General features: G+C 37.3%; 1 protein-coding gene across 1 annotated transcript; it reads right to left on the bottom strand.

Moving 5' to 3' along the window:
• Nucleotides 1–17,062: 17,062 nt before the first annotated feature.
• Nucleotides 17,063–20,216, bottom strand: LOC149010844 (putative polygalacturonase At1g80170). The gene is made up of 9 exons (XM_089162486.1): nt 20,139–20,216; nt 19,899–20,036; nt 19,519–19,689; nt 19,160–19,183; nt 18,856–19,063; nt 18,494–18,575; nt 18,292–18,409; nt 17,388–17,504; nt 17,063–17,290 (listed from the first exon to the last, which is right to left on the bottom strand). Exons 1-9 carry the CDS (start codon nt 20,214–20,216, stop codon nt 17,063–17,065), a joined length of 1,164 nt encoding a protein of 387 aa, XP_089018612.1.
• Nucleotides 20,217–21,760: the final 1,544 nt, after the last annotated feature.

The raw sequence follows: 21,760 nt of genomic DNA, 5'->3' as shown, positions 1-21,760 counted from the left end.
CAATGGTATCGACCAAGGGAGGATCGAACAAAGGGTCTCCCTTTGTCAATTTGCTGAATTTTGGATCTCCAGGGTTGAAACTAACACTTGGGCCTTTTACCAACTTAGGGAAAGGTCTGACCTAACTTTCTAGGACCTTCCAAAGATGTACACACTATACTCAAGGTGCAACGTCCAAGTCAAACATCATTCAAGCCACTTCTTCATCCAAAACAAATAGGGTGTCTAGGTTAGGGCTAGGTGGGATTTCACAGTGGGAGACTTGTGGATAGGGTTCGGGGTCACATTCCTCATCCGATGTCATCAGACAGGACCTATTTACTACACCAGAGGCAGAGTTCTTGTATGAGTAATACTATTGGGATCTTCCTATAGAGTACTGGCGACTAGTTATCACGGATGATCTACAGACATTCCGTTAGAGACTAGAGGTGATGCAATGGCTTCATCTTCAAACTATTGACTACCCGGTCTATCCAGATCTAGTCAAGTACTTCTACAGTAACCTAACCTACCATACGAAGGTAGACATCTACGGGGGTATGAGACTAGTTCTACAGTCACGAGTCAACGAAACAAAGATCAGATTTTCTACGAGAGTACTGGCCTGTATACTAGGAGTACCACACTATCCAAATTCCTGATGGTGGATTTCGATAGGCATTGACATTATAGAGGCACTACATCCACAGGAGCATTACGAGATCTGCATGACACTTTGGGATGATATTCACTACTGCGGCTTGAGAAGCGGCATTGAGATGATGCCTTTAGCTAGTGTTATCGCTAGCATCATCGAGCAAAGCATCATACCAAAGGCCGGTCATCACAGTAAGGTGTCAGTGATGGAGGCTCTGATCATCTACAACATCTACAAAGGGCATCAGATAGATTTAGACTACTTCATGCAGCACGCCATGAGTCTTGGGGCCAGGAACTTAGAATTCGGTCGATTACTGATAGTCATCTTCTAACACTTCGATGTCAATCTCGAGGACATAGAGGTGCTTCATTGGGACTTAGGAGAGGACATTAGCTCTAGGATGGTTGGGAAGATGAAGCTTCACGATGCAGTTAGATCTGAGGGTGAGGACGATGATGAGGATGTGATACCAACTCAGGATCAGGATGATGATAGTGATCAGAGTTGTAAGATCCGGCCTTATCCTAACCCTGACCCGGCCCGGATTTTATTATGTTGCAGGTCCGAAGACCCGAAGTGGTGGTAGAAGAGACTTGTGGGTCCTCTTAGTGGATGATTCGATGCTTGATGCTGAGCCTATGGACATTGACAATGATGCCCCTCACTTGTGCACCTTGTCAATGTTGAGTAAAAATCTGTGCATCGATGAACTTTGAATTAGTTGAATCACTTCCCGGAACCCCGTGATCAATCCGAAGGTATTTTTTGAAACTAGGCTTGTTGATTGACTTGTAGGAGAAAACCCCGCTCAATTTGACCCTGTATAGCCTTCCGAATCCACTCTTGAAGTTGCTGTCATAGCTTGGTCGAGTGCTTGGTCGACTGACAGTCGACCAGCCAGTTGACCAAGAGTAATGAAATTCGAGTTTGCACTAAATCTCTTCCCATTTTGCCCCTACCTGTTTGGAACTCATGAATGAGGACCTAAACTAATCATTTGCACTCCATAGCTCGAGGTTGGACACTCTCTTGGGCTACTCCTTGATGTTTGGGAAGATCTTTAACTCCATTCTTTATTGTATACACTAATCATCAACTCAAGGTATGATTTCTTCTATTCCTCTTATAATCTATTCATGTTTCTATCAATTAATGATCTTGAAACCATGGCTGAAGTGCTGCAACCTTGCAAACACTTAACCATGAGTTTCCCCCTTTTCAATTTCTTAATCCTCCCCCACTCTTGCTATGCTATGATTCAAATGAGATTAATTGCACTCCATCACCGTGATTCTATTCAATCTAACCTATTTTGATTCTAATCTGATATGTAGATGCATGATAAGCTTAGGCTGTAATGAAATTAAGATTTTAGCTTCATTCTTAGCACCCATTTGATTGATTCTTATCATCCCTTTCAATTTCTATAAGTTCCAATTTAATTCTTGCTAAGCATCATATATAACCTAAAATTCGATTTGGGTATTTTTGATTGAACCGTTGGATCATCATGAAAATTAGTCTGTAGTATCCCCTTACTGTTATAAACATGCCCTCCAAATTTCATGACGATCGGAGCACCGGAAGGGCAGTTTTGGATCAAGTTTCCATTGCTGTCCTAAAGATAACAAGTCTTGGTTGACTGCTTGGTCGACTGACAGTCGACCAAGCCAGTCAACCAAGAGTTGTTAAGGCCCTGTACTCAGCCAATTTGATCCGTTTGAACCCCAATTCAATTGTTTTCTTCTCTGACATTAATTGTATGATTATCTAGGGTATCAACACTGATTTTGGGACCATACTTGGTAATCATTGAATCTATTTACAACTTGAGTAAGGTAAGGACAGTCGTTAACTCAAGTATGTTAATTATACCAACATGCTTACATTATGGGAACTTATTGGTTATGATCATATGAGTAATCCTTTACTATACATGATTGTTATGTGTTTTCTTATCAGTAATAGAATGTATATATCATTTAGAATATCATGCTCAGTTTTACTTTATGATTCATGTATGATCAATCATGTTATGATATGTATTTGTTTATATGATGAATCATTGATTTAGTATAATATGATGAGATTGAGATTGTGATTGACTACGTATGACTTGGGATTGAGAGGTGTCCTTTCGACACTTCTGTCCTTGGACATTGGAGGTAGTAGTATGGGATATTCCCCGAAGGTGTCCATCGACGCTTTCCCGCGTTATTGGATGACATGTATAGGATTGTCTAGGTGTATGGTTAGGATTTCCCTTGTCGTATCAGACCCAAATCGGAAGGGTATTGAGACCGAACGACCCGTGGTAGAATATGGTTGAAGGGCACTCAAGACCGGTACCCACTCCGTGAGAGGACTTGAACTATATTGTGGATACCCGAAAGGGGCCATTTATTGGTAGGGTTGCATATGGATAGACTTGGGCTCACGGGCTCTCAAGACTGGTAACCAACCCGTGAGAGGACGTGAGAGCTTCCCGTTTACTATATGTGGATGACCAATAGGGTTGATGAGTCCGTAATCCAGGATTACGTTGACTCTAGTGTGAAGGATACCGGAAAGGATCGCCGGGGGCGAGGAATGGACGTATCTGGATTTGACATGATATGACTGAGTAGATGACTTGCATTGGGCTAGGCTTTACTGTGACATGCGCCAGTACTTATGCCAAATGGTGATGTGAGAGAGTGGTGACTAAATCCCCAACCATGGTTTTGAGATGACTTTACCGAACTTCCACGGGCAGACCCAAGATATCTTATGATTGAGGGGGAGTGACTGATGACCCAGAGAAGTATGGTGCCATGACTTAAAGCATGTCTACCTTAGAGACTAGCATACTTAAGATTAGAATCATCATTCATCATTGTCTCATATCATATTGCATCCTATTTTGACTTGTGTTGATTGAACTGTGGATTATGAAAGGACTTGCCTTGCTGAGTTCTTTTGAACTCATTCCTTTTGTGCAATTTGTTAGATTATACTGCAGGTACAGAAGACCTTGATGGCACGTCCTATGACCCAAGCTATGATCCCGCATACTACCCTTCGGGTGATGGCTACGCGGAGAGTCAGGATTGCTATACCGAGGAGGATTATAGTGCGTACCAAGGTTAGCCTCACATTAGTGAGGGAGCGGCCACGTTGGGTTTACTTCATCCATAGTTTCGAAGAGGATATCATTAGAATAGAGGAAACCTATGTGTAGGCCCCATTTCCCTGGATGACTGTAATCATTTGGATATCCTCTCTCTAGTTCCTATGGATTTGTTCATAACACTGGGTGTAACTTAACTTGATTTATCATTGTTTCCGCTGATGGTGAAGGAGTGACTTCTGATCACTCTTTCTCTTTGAGACTCTGTTATTTAGAATTTGATACTTAATGTTTCCGCACTCTGATTTACTATCTTCTCTTATTCAATTGATCTATTTATGGCTTGTTTTATACATTCATCATTTTGTTCATGATTATGTTATTGTGTATGTGGGAGGCATGGCCACTCGATCTGGATCTTCGGGCTGTGGATCACATCTCGGGTATGCTAGATAGGATACCGGCTGGGTGGATGTGACTAGAGTCACCAGAGAGATGGGGATGAGCGGAGGAATGAGGATATTCCTGTGCCACGACATTTTGAGGTTGGAGGTCCTTCGCATTAGACTTCTAAGGCTTTGGGTGTGGCTTCTCAATTGTCTGCGATTACTTCCACTCGAGAAGATGGAGACCTATATGTATTCCTTGGGAGATCGTTTGACACGACTAGAGGATGAGTCTTGAGCTATGAGAGATCAACTCGGTTCTCAAAGGTGATCGCCTAGATAGACAGTACTAGGATTTTTCCTTTTATGTTATCACAGATGTACTTACTTTCCAGTCTTGTAAAAATTTTCTATGAAATTAATGAAGTTCAGTCTATTTTATTGTCTTATTGTACATTATGCATTTCCTTTATTGCAATTATGTATATTTGTTTAACATTTATAAACATGGTTATTGCTATTCAAACTTAGTGTATTATGCTTCATTAATTAAAGTTTCTATTCATAAGTTTTCTATTATTCACTTCTAAGAAGACTGAGTCACTTTTCGATTTATGACTCAAAGATGCTCCATTACTGTGTTTTGTGGTTATAATTGTCCATAAACATTGGGCTCTGATACATCCCCCCGCTGATGTTCAATGACAGAAATGAAAAAAGGGCATTCACCATTCCCAAATCACAACTTAGGCAATCACAACACATCATGATTCCATGACATCATAATATAGTCCAACACACAATCACATCATTTATAATCAATAACAGTAGGTAAAATCATATCATGAGTAGCCTACTGTAATTATAGAACTAAGACAATATAGAAAAAGTAAACTACAGTAGCTAACACATGCATATACGTTCTAACTTATCAAACCATGTATTTGTGCATATTGTGAGTGAACATACTCACCCTATATCCAACTTCGCAAACTCCAAATAAGAGATTAGAGAGAGCAAGTCCAAAATCACCAAAATAACCCTAAACAAACATGTAGAGAGTATAAGGAAAAAACTCTAATGATCGGAGACGAAACGGAGTCAAAACGGAGCAAAGTTTCCGTCAGACACACCTTTGGTCAATTGGATTGACCAAGGGGATCAACCAAAGCTATTGTGTACGGACAGTAACTTCCAACTTTGATTGAAAACTCATCGAAACACATCGGAACACTTCAAAATTAATAGGAAAATTCTAAAAGAAGATTTGGAGACTATCTATAATGATCTAAACATCAAACAAAGCCATTGGAATAGAAATCCAATAAATCACCTAATAGGCTTAATCTGCTGATTCTCACAAAAAGGCTAGAATGAGTGGGGATTCATTCTAAAGGTAAGAGAACAGTAGATCATGCATAGAAAATAACCTAGGAATAGATCTAACATAGATTAGAATCAAATAACTAAAGTAAGAGTAAATCATGGTCTCATGCTAAATCAAATCATTGAAATTACTCCTTATTGTCTAAAGAAAGAGTAGAGTGAATGGGAATTCACTCCAAGACTATGGGATCAGAGACTAGATCACTATAGTAGTGTAGGACCTTCCTCACAATCAAAACAAGTAGTAGAAACAATAGAGAGAATAAATAAATGAAGTATAGAATTGAATACTAACCTTGTAGAAGAAGATCAATGGAGGAACTTTGCTTGGATGCTTGGAATCAACCTTGGGTTTGAAGAGGAGGCTCTAGGGTTCTTCTCACATTCTCCAAAAGTTAAGAGGCAAAGTGTTTAGGTTTAGTCTGAAGTTACATATAAATAGGACTTCAAAAGCTTAAACTTCCAAAAATAAACAATTCTGCCCGAGGCTTGCTTTGGTCGAATGCCTTGGTCGATTGGATCGACCAAAGGGTTCACCTGAATTTTGGTTCCCAAAAGCCAAACCACCACTTAGGTCCTCAACCAAGTTAAGAAAGGGTCTTACCTGACTCCATAGGACCTTCTAAAGGTGTTAAAACTGTACTCAAGGTCCATCTTCCAAGTCCATTCTCATTTAGACTACATCTTCTCTCAAAATCACACAAGGTTTCCAAGATGGAATCTTCACTATCAATCTCCATCGGTTCCAGTCAGAGTCAATGGGTTCAACAAAGAGGGTCTAGAACTGTCTTCTACCTTGACTTCGTGTCTTCGGACCTACAACATAGATTTCCAAATTAGGGTTGGTGTGAGATTTCACAGTCTCATCATAGTCCACACCCTCACTTTGGGTGTAGCCTTTCGCCACAAGTCATGCCTTATATTTGTCAATTGATCCATTGGCCTTATGCTTAACCTTAAGAACCCATTTGTTCCCAATAGTTTTGCAATTAGGTGGAGGATCAACTAACTCCCAAACTTGGTTATTTTCCATAGAACTCATCTCATCTTCTATAGTAGCCAACCATTTGTCCTTAGCATGTGATGATAGCACTTCCTTTAGGCTGTGTTTGGTTCTGTGATTCCCTGGAACCCGCTTCAGAGTCATGTTTCCATAGAATCATGATTTTGTGGAATTAGGTTCAGTAGGATCATATTCATCATAAAAAAAACTTTTTGGTTCTCTTGATTCTGACAAGTGAATCTATCTGAAAAATCATTTGGTTACCCTGATTCTGAAAGTGAATCTGTCTGAAAAACTGTTTGGTTACCCTGATTCTGAAAGTGAATCTATCTGAAAAATTGTTTGGTTACCTTGATTCTGTGAGTGGATTCAACCTAAATCACTTGAAAAACAATTAAGTCACCTTGATTCTGTGAGTGAATTCAACCTGAATCACTTTGAATAACCATTTATTATTGGGTTGAGGGCTCTTGAGAGGAAGTGGAAGAACTTTCTTGCTCCCCCTTCCTTGGATTGGATAAGAGGAAAAGACAATTTTTTTTTCTTTAATTTGAATTATTTTGTTCCTCTAATTGTTAAGGGTAATAGGTAATTTTATATAAGTGTAACTACTTAATATAAAACCTGGCAAGACCAAAACTCTAAATTAGCTGCTAGCTCCCACATACATGATATATGGCAGCTCCTATTGACAATTGACATTTTGCATTTATAAGAGTACTAGATTAAACAATTGACCACCACCAACAACAACTTGACTTTGAAATATATGTATACAATTAAAGATGTGTTATAAGTTTGGAATGCAAAATGGTCTCTTAAGAGCCATTGTATGGAACTAATTTATCCATTTTCTAGGTGTTGGTTGGAGACACATGCATTGTCTAAATATCAAATTGATGGCTCAACTCTATAGATTAGGATCTTGACATGCTAATGGTTTATCTTTGGAATTTTTTTCCTATTTGGTGGCTTCATCCACTTGAAATCTAGAGCTTGTAACTTCTGTTTCTATCTTTAGAAGTTTTTTCTCTTCCTGAAATCTTAATGAAAGAGTTCACTTTGGAGGGGGAAAAAAGAAAAATAAATTAATGCAAACTCCAACATTAGTACAACAATGGAAAAATAATATATATAGATTAGATGTGATTCTTTACATCATGTTTTTAAGGCTCCTAAGTTACATCATGTTTGTTACAATTCTCCCACTATGATGCTCCCAAGTTACATCCCTCCATACTAAGTCCGTTGAAACACATAACACTGATTCCCTCCCAAAGCACCAATACCTGCTGCACCATGGAGTGGAGCTCGTGAACTGGAAAATTTAAGGAAGTAGATGTTGGTTGCACAGCTGCAATATATGGCTTCAGGACTGAAATGTGAAATACTGGGTGAACTTGTGACCCCTCTGGCAAGGCCAACTGCTAGGCTACTCGACCATGAGCTGTGTTATCTGGAAAGATCCAAATTATGTATTGGCAAGCTTGAACATGAATGGCAACTTACTATCATCCATCTTTCTGAAAGTGATGGAGATCATGCTTCAAATTTTGAAAAAATCATGACATTACCTTTTGCTAGGCACACTAGGAACACAATGCTTAGCTACATCAGATCCATTCCCATTCAAGACTAGTACTGATCTGCAAGATGAACCACAAACAAATGAACTTCAAAGCACAGTTGGTGACTAGCTACTGCATAAAAATAACAACTTGGAAACACTTGATATGACATACAGATCATTACCCAAAATAACTAAAACATAAGAGATAATTCTCTCAATTCCCAACACATCCGTATTTAGCTACTGCTTTTTTCATTTATGCTCCATCTCCAAAACTTGTTTGATTCTCTAGATCGATCTATAAAAGTTATCAAGGAAATATAATTATAGAGAATGAACTAAAAGCTTTTAAGGGATATTCAAATCATCAACTAAAATCCTTGGTAATATTCATTGAAGATTTACCATGGGAGCTAGGATAAATGATTCATGATCAGACATATGGAGCATGACAAGGTTGATTATGATTTGTACAAGTGTTGATGAACAATCCACAGAATAGGAATTTAATAAGTAGAGTATGTTTGATTACAGTTCCAACTATCCAGGTTAACATCCAACATGCATATATAACAGGACAACCATCAAAGGGTACTACGACAACATTTTATCTTCATCTTATAATCTTGATGTCATTGCTTACCTAATTTGAAAAATAATGGTAAAAATGTCATTTACTTTGAGATTAGAAAAATATGTCACTCCCACTTCTTTTCAGACTGAACTTACAGCTTATCATGTAGGCCTCACTTGGAACCATTGGTCAAGCCCTTTTGGTAGAGATATAATCCTGCAAGTGACAAGTGGTCTTATGTCATTGTAACTTTCAAACATATAGATTTAACCCTAGGAAAGTGTATGCATTCAATGGCCACCTTTCAAGTGTCTTTACCTTTCAAGTCATTACACACTCTAGAAAATGAAGACTTACTACTAGAAAATGATCTATAGTAACATGCATACAGTGCATTCAAGTGAAGGGGAGGGGGAGAAACAGAAATTCTGCATATATATACTAAGTAGAGCTATACAGCTCTTAAAACTCCATTCGAGCCTCCATGAATTTACATAGCTAAAGGTCAAAACAAACTATGAAATAAAAATACCAATTGTTCCAAATTCAAAGAAGCACCAAATCTAAATACCAATTGTTCATTAAAAAAAAACCATCTAGTACCATCATATTATCAAGAAAACTTTGTCAACAGAGCTACGTCATCCTCTTCCTCCACCAACATATAGATCTCTAGGTGCTTGTTACCCGTGAAAAGATGCTTTACACACAACCAACTGTCCAACTAAAGCTTTAAAGAGGGTACTTGAAATCAAGAAAATATCACAAATAACACATATTTCAACTGAATGTAATGACAAATGCATGAAAGACAATAAACACATATCTTAACCTCATAAAGTATATCTATGTAAGTAAAACTTTATAACAGATGCCCTATCCTCCTCTTTCTCACTTAGTAGTGCATTCCCTAGCTGACTATTTTTGGCAAAGACATCTTTTGCAAGCAGGCGAGTCTCCAAGTCAAGCTCTGATATTGCATTAATTGTGTCACAGATAAGTTCTTTATCCTTTTTTTCCTCTCTTTCCTTTCCCACATTTTTGGCCAACTCTCTCAAAGCACCTGAGATCTCTTTCAATGGACTCACAACTTTGTCAGCTCCTTTCTTCTTCTTCTTAGGCTGTCCAAAGCCATCATCATCTCGTGGTCTACCTCTAGATCGACTGCACCCCCCCCCCTCTTGTGTTGTTTGGTTGCATGATATTTTAGCTGCATTGGCATCAAAGTCAAAACCCAAATTTTCTATCCCAATCCCATGCAATGGGGTGTTTTGGTCATGTGGTTCAAGCATACTGAATGATGAGTCATTCATAAGATCTGCAACAGTTGCAACCTCATGACCTGTTGCAATCTCGTTGCCTAATGTTGCAACAACATCTAGGTGAATTTGACGCACGCAATGCTCCTTCCAATACTTTTGTTCCTTTTTCTACAATTTTAAATTAAAAATTACAACTTAGAAGTGACCATAAAGTATTGTAAATTGATAAATGATAATTATGAATATAAATTGTTACCTTGAGTTCACTCCAAAAGTGAGGGCCAGCATCAAACCTCATTTCACTACTATTCCATCCAAGACCACTTTGCTTATGTAAATCAGAAAGTGCACGGAGCCTAGTTTTCTAGATACGAAAATGATTACGGCACTGATCACAATCATAATATTTGCCATACATTTGATGTATCCTTCTACTAATCTCCAACTAATGTTCTTTCTCCAGTCCGTTGTTTCCACCTCTACCACTGCCATGGATTTCTAAGAACAACTCCAACAGAGTGAGAGAGATGTCTATTGGCCATGAAGCTATGTCCTTGTCTCGTTACTAGGAAGGATTTCCAGGGTCCATCTGGTACAAATATAATTGACTGACAAAGTACATATATATATATATATATATATATATATATATAGCCAGTTATGATGCAATGCTACTACAAAAAATCCACACCATAATTTCATAATGTATGAGAAAAAGATTACCACATAATTAAGAAAAAAACAAAACGCTTTAGTATATCTGACAACAAAACAGTTGGCCATAATTAACAAAATACATCAATTTTTACAGTACAAATCACCAACCATGCCTAGCAACTATAAATAGGATTACACAACACACAATAAATTGTCATATTTGTAATAGTTTAACTATGGCCATATCTTGAACTAAAAATTTCAAATGTTGCACATTCTTCTTTTGAGACTTCAACACATCTTTCACATCCATATCTTGTTGTTGTATTTGCATACCATTGGATGTCTCTAAGGGTGGGGGATGTTCTCCAATTGGCTCACACCAACGGAAAAAGGAGCATCCATTAGGAAAGTCTTCACACCCTTGGTACAACCTATCAGGATGCTTGGATGACACTGAAATTTTGACGGCTGCCACTTTCCCACAATTGCATCTCCTGTTCTTATACTTCAAGTTAGAAGTTGTCACATCATTTACACTAGACGTTGACATCCTGAAATAGATGATGTACTTAATACCAAAATGATGGTCATATATAGCAGAGTTACAGGTCTATAAAATATGTAAGATGTTCATAGTAAATCCACACAATTAAAATAGAGATGCAATTCTGACATTAGAGTTAAACATATTGTGAGATATGTCCTTTTGTGCTTCTGCTAGGGCACATAGAAGGGCATCTCCTTCAATCTCAAATCGACGATCGGGAATATGTCCTTTTGTGCTTCTGCGTGCATTGAGATCACATTGGTTTATGGATGTATCCCCATCAGGTACACTCCCACTAGGTTCACAGTCTACATTCGTGCTCCTACTTGGTGTGCTATGACCAATATCTTCTCTGGTGACTATAGGATGTATTCTATCCCCACCCTCGCCAAGAGGATTTGGTTTGTTATGATCCTCCTCCATCTCATAGAGGTCAAGATCTCTATGCGCATTAGATATACTAGAGTAATCTGCTTCTAGAATTTCGACATCTCGTGACTCAATCTCAGTCATACCTCAACTAGGGTGTTCACCATACATAATGTATCCCTTAGAGCTACTAGGATACCTCACAAAGATGCATTTCTTAGCTCTAGGTCCTAACATCCCGTACTTATGGAAATGGGTGTGAACATACCCAGCACAACCCATGGTCATAAATATCCTAGAGTAGGCTTTGTACATTTCCCTAGCTTATAGGGTATATATGGTATTAATTGAGATGGTATTCTATTCAAGATATAGGCTATAGTCTAAAGTGCATCTCCCCAAAAACTAATTAGGAGGTTTGCATGCGCCATTATGGACCTAACCATGTTCAATAGAGTTTTATTTCTTTTTTCTGCTACACATTTTGTTGCGAAGTGTTAGGAATAGTCAATTGTCTCATGATTCCTTTTTCTTTACACAATTCTTTAAATTGTTCAGATAAATATTCGCGTCCATGGTTATTTCGCAAAATTTTTATATTCCTGCATAATTGATTCTCAACCTCTATCACAAAGCGTTTGAAGTGATCTAATACTTCATGACAGTGAGCGATCAAATAAACGTAACCATATCGCAAATGATCATTTATAAAAGTGAGAAAACAAGAGGTTCCATGTCTTGCCTTAACATTTATGGGTCCACAGATGTTAGAGGGTACTAACTCTAATGGTTATGTTGATCTAGGTGACTTTCCAAAAGGCTTCCGATGAGCCTTTCTAGCAAGACAAGGTTCACATATGGGCAGATCTACTTTAGCGACTGAGCCTAAAAGGCCGACTCTAGCTAACCGTGACATCCTATCCTTCCCAATGTGGCCTAACCTAAAATGCCATTTTATAGATTCTATATTATTGTCAACAATTAAATAAGTCAACAATTAAATAAGAATCAGAGATAACCGAAATCAAATCTAATTTAAAAAATCTATAGTCAAGAATGCAATGGCCTCATATGGCCCCATCAAATAACAAATCTAAAACACTATTGGAAAAATTAAAAGAATATCCAAAACTTAAAAGTCTTGAAACCGAAACTAAATAATGGATTATGTTTGGTGCATAGAGTACATCATGGAGGATCAACGTGCGGTCCGTTCATAAGCTAAGTTGAACTACTCCAATGCTTTGAACATCAATGTTGGCGCCGTGTCCCATGTAGATCATATGCATTCCCAGTGACACTTTGCGATAATTTATGAAACTGCCTCTTTCTCGTGTGACGTTTCTGGTTGCTCCTGTATCAACAATCCAATCTGATTGTGTTAAGGCAACCGAAACATGCGTACTCACAAAGGTACAAGGAAAAGATAAAGATGGTACCTTCTTTGACTCAATGCAATCACAAGCAAAGTGTCCCTTCTTTTGGCAGTTGTAGCACGTTAATTTTTCTTGGACATGTCTTTCTTACCCCCACGCTTTCCATGTTTTTGTTTGACCATTCCTTCCCTAGGTGCCAAGTTCCTAATTCCCTCTCTTAAGCCCTTTATGTTTGGGCAATTTTCCCTTACGTGTACTTGTATGAGCAACGAGAGGAGTTGTGCGAGTCGCCTCTAGGCTCTCTGCTTCCATCTCAAGGTGTTGAGCTAGATCAACATACGTCTTGATGCTCTTAAAGTGAGCAGGTACTTATTTCATTGGTGCCTAGGAATTAGGCAGGGTCCTAATCAAGGCCTAGATCTGTTGCTCATCAGAAAGGTCATGTCCAACATCTTTTAATTTGTGAAGCATTTCCTTGACAGTTCTGATGTGCTCAGTCATTTTATGCTTGGGGGTCCATTCGGTACATCTCAAACTTGAGAATCATACCTCGTAGTCTGGTTATGGATGTACCACCAAAAGCACGCTTCAGCTCGTCTCACATGGACTTAGCTGTAGGGAAACCCTCATATTCCCCTTGTAGGTCATCTTGGATGGCACTTAGCATGAAAAACCATGCACTTCGGTCTTTCTTAACCCAAGCATCATATAGATCCTTGTCTCTACGAGATTGTGCAGTCTCTCTTCCTAAGGGAGGATTAGTTGGTTCAATCATTTCCGTGGTAAGATGCTCTAGGCTATCTTGTTCATCAAGGTAGTACTGGATTTTCCGTTGTCACTTCTCATAGTTCTCATGACCGAAAAGCTTCTCACCTATGAGTAGGTCAACGATCACATTTTTAGAGGCCATCTAGACTATATCTAGAATGCAAAAATACATAGTATATTTTTCACCACTCATTGGAACTTTTCCAAATTAATTATCCTTAATCCATATTGTGGTGTCAATCATTTAACACCGTTCAATGTCAAATTCCACTAATTATGTATTGAGAGTAATTAATTTAAATTATTTCAATAAAATATACAACGGATGAATGGGTATCTCCTATCACATAATTATGCCATGCATACGGGTGCACATGGGTCCCACCAAAGGAACCCAAAGTTTGATACTTCTAATGACACATTGAGTCAATACAAGATTGTGATACGCAATGTGGTAACAACCTTTTTACATGGCTTCTAAAAATTAATTAAAATTACAACATTTTAATTACATCTCAAACAATCATTCTATTACACTACTAGGGTATACCACACTTTGCATCACTTTCCAATACTATCTCTAGCGTACATACATAAAATGTGTCATTATGATAGCACCAAACTGGATCTCTTATAGGAATAAATAAATATCTTTATGGTCTATTTGGAAGAGATCGATTATCCATTCATCAAATGGAACGAATCAAAGGTCTAAACCGCCATGAGAGGGTATTTTGCTAATTAAATTTTTTGCATAATCATCATAGCAAAGAATTTTAAAACAATATAATAAACATGGCAGCTAAGCTACTGGTCATAAGATTGCACTAAAACAAATTTTATGCAAAAACATATAAAATATTTATCATAAATAACTCGAGGCTAATATGTTTTTAATTCAAAGACTAAATATGGTGCTAGAAGAGCTTTGTTGAATTGGTTTGAGCAAGGTCAGAGGTTTAAACCTAGTACCAGCAACAGTTTATTCATTTTTTATTTTTCTAATCTGAAAAATAAAAATAAAAAATAAAAAAGAGAGAAAAACTTTATGGGAGGATCTCCACGATCTCCCCCCCCCCCCCCCTCTCTCTCTCTCTCTTCCCATAAAAAAGGAGACTAATGGAGTCCAAATCTGAAAAACAAAAAAGGAGTTCCACGATCTCCACTAGGGGTGCAAGTTTGGCCCTGACCGGCTCTAAGCCCGCCCTGAGCCCGAATAGGGCTTGGGCTAAATATTTTGGCCTAGGGCGGGATAGGGTTAGAATATTATGGCCTTGAACTAGGGCCAAGGGCGGGCCTGAGATTGCTCTCTGGCCCGCCCAGCCCATCCTGGCCCGTCCCTAATTTTGGCCCTATTGGCCCTGATTTTGGCCATGATCTTGGCCCTAATTCTGACCCTGATCTTGGCCCTGATCTTGACCCCTTAATCCTGGCCCTGATTCTTACCCTAATCTTGGCCCTGATCCTAGCCCTGATATTTGCCCTAATCTTGGCCTTGATCTAGGCCCATGATTTTAGCCCTGATTTGAGTCTGGACCATCCACCCATATGGAGAGGAATTAATTATAATCCACATGAGTGAATATTTGACACCTGTCAAATTTTAAAAACATGATCATGTTTTGTAAAAAAAATAATAAAAATAAAGTATATCTTCATTACCAATGTAGTAAGCATCCACCTGATTTTGACCCGATCCTGACCCTAATTTTGGCTCTAGTCTTAATGTTAATTTGACTTTGATCATGTATTAGATTTTTACCCTAATCTTCACATTAACATTGATATAACTATAAGTCTCGACTTTGACCTTCAGTCATTTTAATAATATTAGACTATGATTTCAGTTATTATATTATTTTTAAGATAATTTTTGTTTTTTGAATTAAGTCATTTTTAGTTCCAAAAAATCATTGATTTTTTTTTGGACTAAGGCGAGATAATATATTATAAATAATAAAAGCTAGTATATAGAGAATTAATATCTAACAAATCTACACCCCAACTTCTCATCATGAATATTGACATCTTTCTTTTGCCTCCAATGTGATATTTCAGAGATAAAAAATAAAAAAAAAAAAAAAAAAAAAAAAACTTATTAAAGCAACTTAACAGATAGCCATGTTTGTAACAAAAATATAATTTTCTTTAACCACGAAAAAAATATCAATACTAAAATATCGTTGATTTATTGTTAACAAAGTTTTTTGAATATGATTTTTTTTGTTGAATAAGGGTATCAATGGGAGGGGTTTTCAATTTCCATTACCAATGTAATGGGAGAGGTTTTCATTTCCATCATCAAAGCAATGAGAGACTTTCAGAGATCAATATAGAATTATGAAATATGAATTTATTTATGTTCAAAGCAACATTATCAACTTATTGACTATTTTATCATTTTGTACGAGCTTGAATCATCTTATATTTTCATGAATTTTATTTTTAGTTTACTTATGACACTTTTATTATTATTATTTATTTATTTATTATTATTTTTTTTTATGAATTCATATTTGTTATTTTAGGTCAAAGAATATGACTAATTAAGACTAGGGCCAAGATAGGGTCAATCGGGGCCAATCAGGGCTAGGGATAAGGCGAATCAGGGCTAGGGATAAGGCCAATCAAGGCTAATCGTAGTCAGGGCTAATCAGGGCCAACCATCCTGACCCGGCCCAATTAGGGCTAATTAAGGCAGGAATGGGCTTGGCTTCGCCCTTTAGGGTTTAGGGCTAGGGACAATAATCCTTGGCCTTGAACTAGGGTCAGGGTAGGAATGGGCTCAGATTAGAATATATAGGGTTGGGCTTGGGATTGAAATCTCTGGATTCATGTAACCAAACAGGCCCTTAGACTCTTGCTTGGACTCAACTAAATAGAGGGGTAGTCATCTTGGATTACGTAACCATCTTGCCGCCACCTATGGTACAAATTGTAGTGGGACCCACCCATTACGATTAACATCTACACTGATTTAATCCCCTCTCGTTGTCAACCTACAACTAATTGTATCCCATTACTAATTTAGTTTGGTTGGAAGCTATAGAAGGCTGGAAATGCCTGATTTTTATCCATTTCATCAAAGTCCCCAACTGCTCTGCCATGTATTAGGGAATTTACATCTATTGACGGATACTTTTCAATGCATATGTTGATTATTAGTAGAGTGAAGAAGGAGATGAGGGAATGAAGAAGATGACTCTAGCTGAATGGGTTCTTGACTTTGAATGAATGGATACGAAAGTCAGCAAATCATGTTTAATTATGATAACGTTGAATCGAGTAAACCATTAAAGAGAGTGATGTGCGTTTAAAACCTTCAATGTTCAATTTATTCCCATCGTCCAATATGTACAACATTGATATAAATTCCCCTGCAAGTCCCAAGATGCGTACACTAAGAATATCATTTCAGACAGCTTGGAGGATGAACTGGTCCTTCAGTCGATCCATAAGCATTATTACAAATAGACAATACTTGCTCACCCTTGGTTGCTGGGGTTATTGATATAGAATCCAACATTATTTGGTCGCAAGGGACGGCTTGACTGCAATCGAATTTCATGGCCTCTTTGGTGCTTGATGTTCCGATAAGACCCCGGTATGTTACATTTCTCACATGAACAGCGGTGGGCTTCCGTCAACACACATTATAAACACAGTCAGTAACTGATATAGTATCTACAAGTGCCCTAGGCAAATATGAAGAGAAAAAGAACATGGATCCTCACCTGTGGCTTGCATTTACCACGTCTATTGCAATAATTTTGATCAATAATTATGGGATTCTTCACAGATGTGAAACTTATCTGACTGAATATGATATTTTGAGCCACACCATTCCCACCCTATTGAAACAAAGTAAAAGCGAAAAAACATAGTGAGTTGAAGTTATTATATACAGCATATTCACATTGGATTGCACTTCTTATGTGCTTCATAAGGCTGTGGTTGCATCACACTCGCAAATATATGGACAACAAATCTGATTTTTGAACTCAAGATCAGCTGTTGACGATTAGATTAATACTTTGAGTGATGCATCTACAACCCTAGGAAGTAATAGATTTAAATCTGATCAGGGTGTAAAATAGACAGAAAATTTTGAGTGCCACTGCTGTTGTTGTGATTGCCTTTAAGTAATGTCATTCTTTAAGTTATTCAATTTATCAATCAGACCCTTACCATTAGGAATTCATTGTATGGTATTGACATAAGCAATTTAAGTATTTCAAAGGAGAAGAATAAACTTAAACAAAACACCCTACGTACATGAACTACTTGTTTCTTTGTCTCCCTCTATGGTCTATGACTTCTTCCTCTCCCTATCATAAATCCTCACAATGTTTGGGAGATATGTTTATAAATAGTGTTTAAACTTAGGATATGAAGATAATAATATAAATGGATTTAAAAAAATATATATCTTAAGAGTAACGTTGTTCATAACAGAGGATCCAACTGATAAATTGTATAATATATAATACATAATGTGATATTGATATTAAGAAATAACTCAGACTTGGGACTAAAAATTTCCCTATGCTCCCAAACCTTGTTTCTTTATTGACAAAAAATATAAGAAACCCCCCCCCCCTTTGAATTTTAGCTTTCAAGTAAATACAGATATTATACCTGCCATGTCTTGATCCTTGCGCCATTGGTAGTATTCACAAAGCCAACTTTTCTTACTACAATGTCATCTACCATGCACTTCCGTACCCCCTTAGCTCCCTTGCCTAGGCTTCCGATGCTAATATACCATAATCCAAAGAAAATCAAAATTGCATCCAAACAAGCCTTACTTCAACTGGATAATTAATGAAAAATATCTCACCTAATACCGTGTCCTGGACCACAATGAGCAACGTCGATCAATACATGCGAATTGTAGTCCCCGATGGAGACACAATCATCACCTATTAATAAAATATTTGAATTAAACTAAGATAAAATGGTCAAAAGATCATTTTTAATGACCAACAAGTACAAATCAGGATTCTCTACCCTAGTAGGTAAGGATTATTTCTTTGGATATATAATTTTTTTTGCCACAAATTTAGAAGAGGGCTCATTTTTAAGTATTAAAAAAATAGATCATAAGGTATTCTGCTAAATATATGATACTAAAAAAGTGAAGGAGGCACAATCTGAGAATCCCAACTCAAAAAACATATCTATGCGTACATATATACATACCACTTTGAATGTTTGAGTTGAAGATGTAGACATTTCTGGAACCACTAAGGTGAATGCCATCAGTGTTAGGGCTGTCCCCCGGTGACTTTATCGTTATATTAATGATACGGACATGGACAGATTTACTAACTAAAATATGTGTTTGGGGACCGTTTGCTAGGTTCATGTCATATAGACTGAGTTTATTGCAGTAGGTGAACCTAAGTGCCTGCGAACACAAGTGAACAAGAAAATTGTTTTCAAATATTAAAAAACATCTCTCCTTCTCTCTCTCTCTTCTCTCTCTTCTCTCTCTCATACTTACTGTTGGAGCAACAACTGTACATCCCTGAAAAAAGAAATGAAAATCATCAGCATGAAATATTCAGGCCACGTTTGTTTGGCAAGATATGAAAAAAGAAAAAGAAAAAATTGGTTTCCTTTTCTGTTTAAAATTTTATTTATCTTTTTTCATGAGGTAAAACGGTCATTTATTAGGCAGTTTCTTGGTGTAGGTTGGAACTAGCTGAGCACAATGAATTTGTGTTCCATCTCCCTTTTTAAAGATAACTATTTTGTGGATTTCCTTTTCCTTTAGTTTCTTGTTAAACAAACACATTCTAAGATTTTAATCCGAAAACAACCTAAAATGAAAGAATCAATTGCACATATATATATACATACCGGTTGTGGACGACGTTTACATGATTGGTCCCACCAGTGGGAGCCTCGTCCATCAATCAGACCAGGACCATTAACAGTGAGTCCATTGATGCCTTCAAACGCAAGCCACTCGCCTGAGTTACGATCCTTCCATGCAACGGGCATGTTTGGTGCTATAATGGTCCCTTGAATCTGCATTGTGACAAGAATAATTACCATGACCACAGCGATGGAAATTCTTAAATATTGAACTATGATTTTTAATTTACAAATAATTTTTTGTTCTAAATATAGGATCTAGATCCTCTTTGTCCGGCATTGCTAAATGTAAACTCATGTGTAAGGATAATACGAGACGGAGAGGATCAGATTGCTAAATGTAATCTTCACAGTCAACTCACCATTACATTGACGTAAGTAGTTTTGCAAGGACCCTTGAAAACCCAAGGGCTCAACAAAAATATTTTGCCTCCAGGAATAACCATGGAAGGAGAACCTGTTCCAAGATTACATGTGTCATTCCAGGCCTTGGAAAACGCCTGAAAAAGGAAACATGAATGCATCAACCTGAGAGATACCAAATTGACACTAGCGAAATTCAAAGGATTTTAACACAGTAAGAAAACAGAAAAAATATGTACGTTGGTATCATCTGCATTGCCATCACCAACAGCTCCATAGTCAATAACATTAAAGATCTTTTGAGCTGAAGTGGTCATTATCAAGTAATAAATCATGCAGAGAGGCAGCAAAGTGAAGAGTTGATGACCCTGAAATAAGCAAAACGAAGCTCAATGATAAGGAGTTTATCCTATAAAGCTGGCTAGACTCAGAAACTTTGAGATGCTTCTCACCATGATAAAGCGACAGAAGGGAAAGGCAGATAAAACAATGCAACTTTGTTGATCAAGATGATAACAAGCAAACCCTTTTATACCTGAAGTCTCAAAACCCTCTTGGCAGAATAAAAGATTTCCTAGTTATATTTAGACAGAGGATTTATCTGAAGAATCTTTCTCAGTTTTGGTAATGTAAACAATCGTTTTGATTTCCCGTAGCGAAAATTAAACATGAACGACAGCTTCCAACGCAACACTGTTTCATGTTGGCCAACCCTGAAAATCCCTATAATCTCTCCTTGTGGCTCTTTCCACTTTGGTAAATCCATCACAAACAGCTTTGAAGGCTTATTCCTGTTGATTTATGATGTGCACCGAATTATATCATCAACAAATTAATACATGACTCATGGCATCATCACACAAGAAGAGAATGTTAAGCCATGGCAAATGGAAATAAACCAAAATGATTCTTTACAACTAGCAGATATCATTTTTTTACAATTAATTGTTTCAGTGATAAGCCAAAAGATTCTTTACAACCTGCAGATATCATTTTCTCAATTAATTGATTCAGTGCACATATCATGCATGCATGTAACCAATTCTTTCTTCAAATGACTGTTTATTAATCAAACATGGTTGAGGCTCTTCTACATTATCAACTTGCAGTTTCATGCCCTGGGAACGAACTAGGAACCAATTCATTTATTTTGAAAGGTCATGGGCTGGTCCTACAAATGAAATAGATATTTCCCATGAAATCCTTCTTGTTGTACTGCAAAAATTTCGTCCATTTGATAAAGGAAGAACATAAAAAACATTCTCTGAAAATAAAATAAAAAATTGTCCAATTATATACACAAACAAGATTCACAAATTCTTCCTTGGGCTTTTAGTAGAAATTCAAAATCACGGGGTGACGACTCGTTGATATTTTAGAGGCTATTACCATGATGTTAGTCTTGGGATAGGTTTTCGCATATAATTTGGGGAGGAAGCTGATGTTGGGGCTTTCTTTTGCCTATATACACGGCAGTTCACGGACCACAAACCATAAACAACAGTCTTTCTCATTTTCTTTCCTTAATAACATAATACTTTTCTCGGAAAGATAGCCACAACATCACCTTTTCCCCCAAATTGCATGCTAACGCTCTTCTAAAGACTTAGATCACATAACACCCTCCCTCAAAAATATCAAACCTGCACCATTCTATTTCTTAATTCCACTCTGAAGTTTTTTCTCTATTAATTTTTTACCGTACTTACGTTCTTATTTGTAATTGAACTTGAATAAATGTTCTATATTACTGTTATATGATTTAGACATGATTACTGTGCCTCTGTAATTTCAAAATATAATTAGTAATGATGTTATGCATATTTGTTAGATAAGTGAATGTTTGGATTGATAATGAATT

The sequence above is a fragment of the Hakea prostrata genome, chromosome 7, assembly GCF_041222555.1.
Source record: "Hakea prostrata isolate BN-2017 chromosome 7, UWA_Hpros_2, whole genome shotgun sequence".
In the NCBI taxonomy this organism is placed as follows: Eukaryota; Viridiplantae; Streptophyta; class Magnoliopsida; order Proteales; family Proteaceae; genus Hakea; species Hakea prostrata.
The sequence above is the reverse complement of the archived record's forward strand: the minus strand, read 5'-3'. Positions and strand labels throughout refer to the sequence as shown.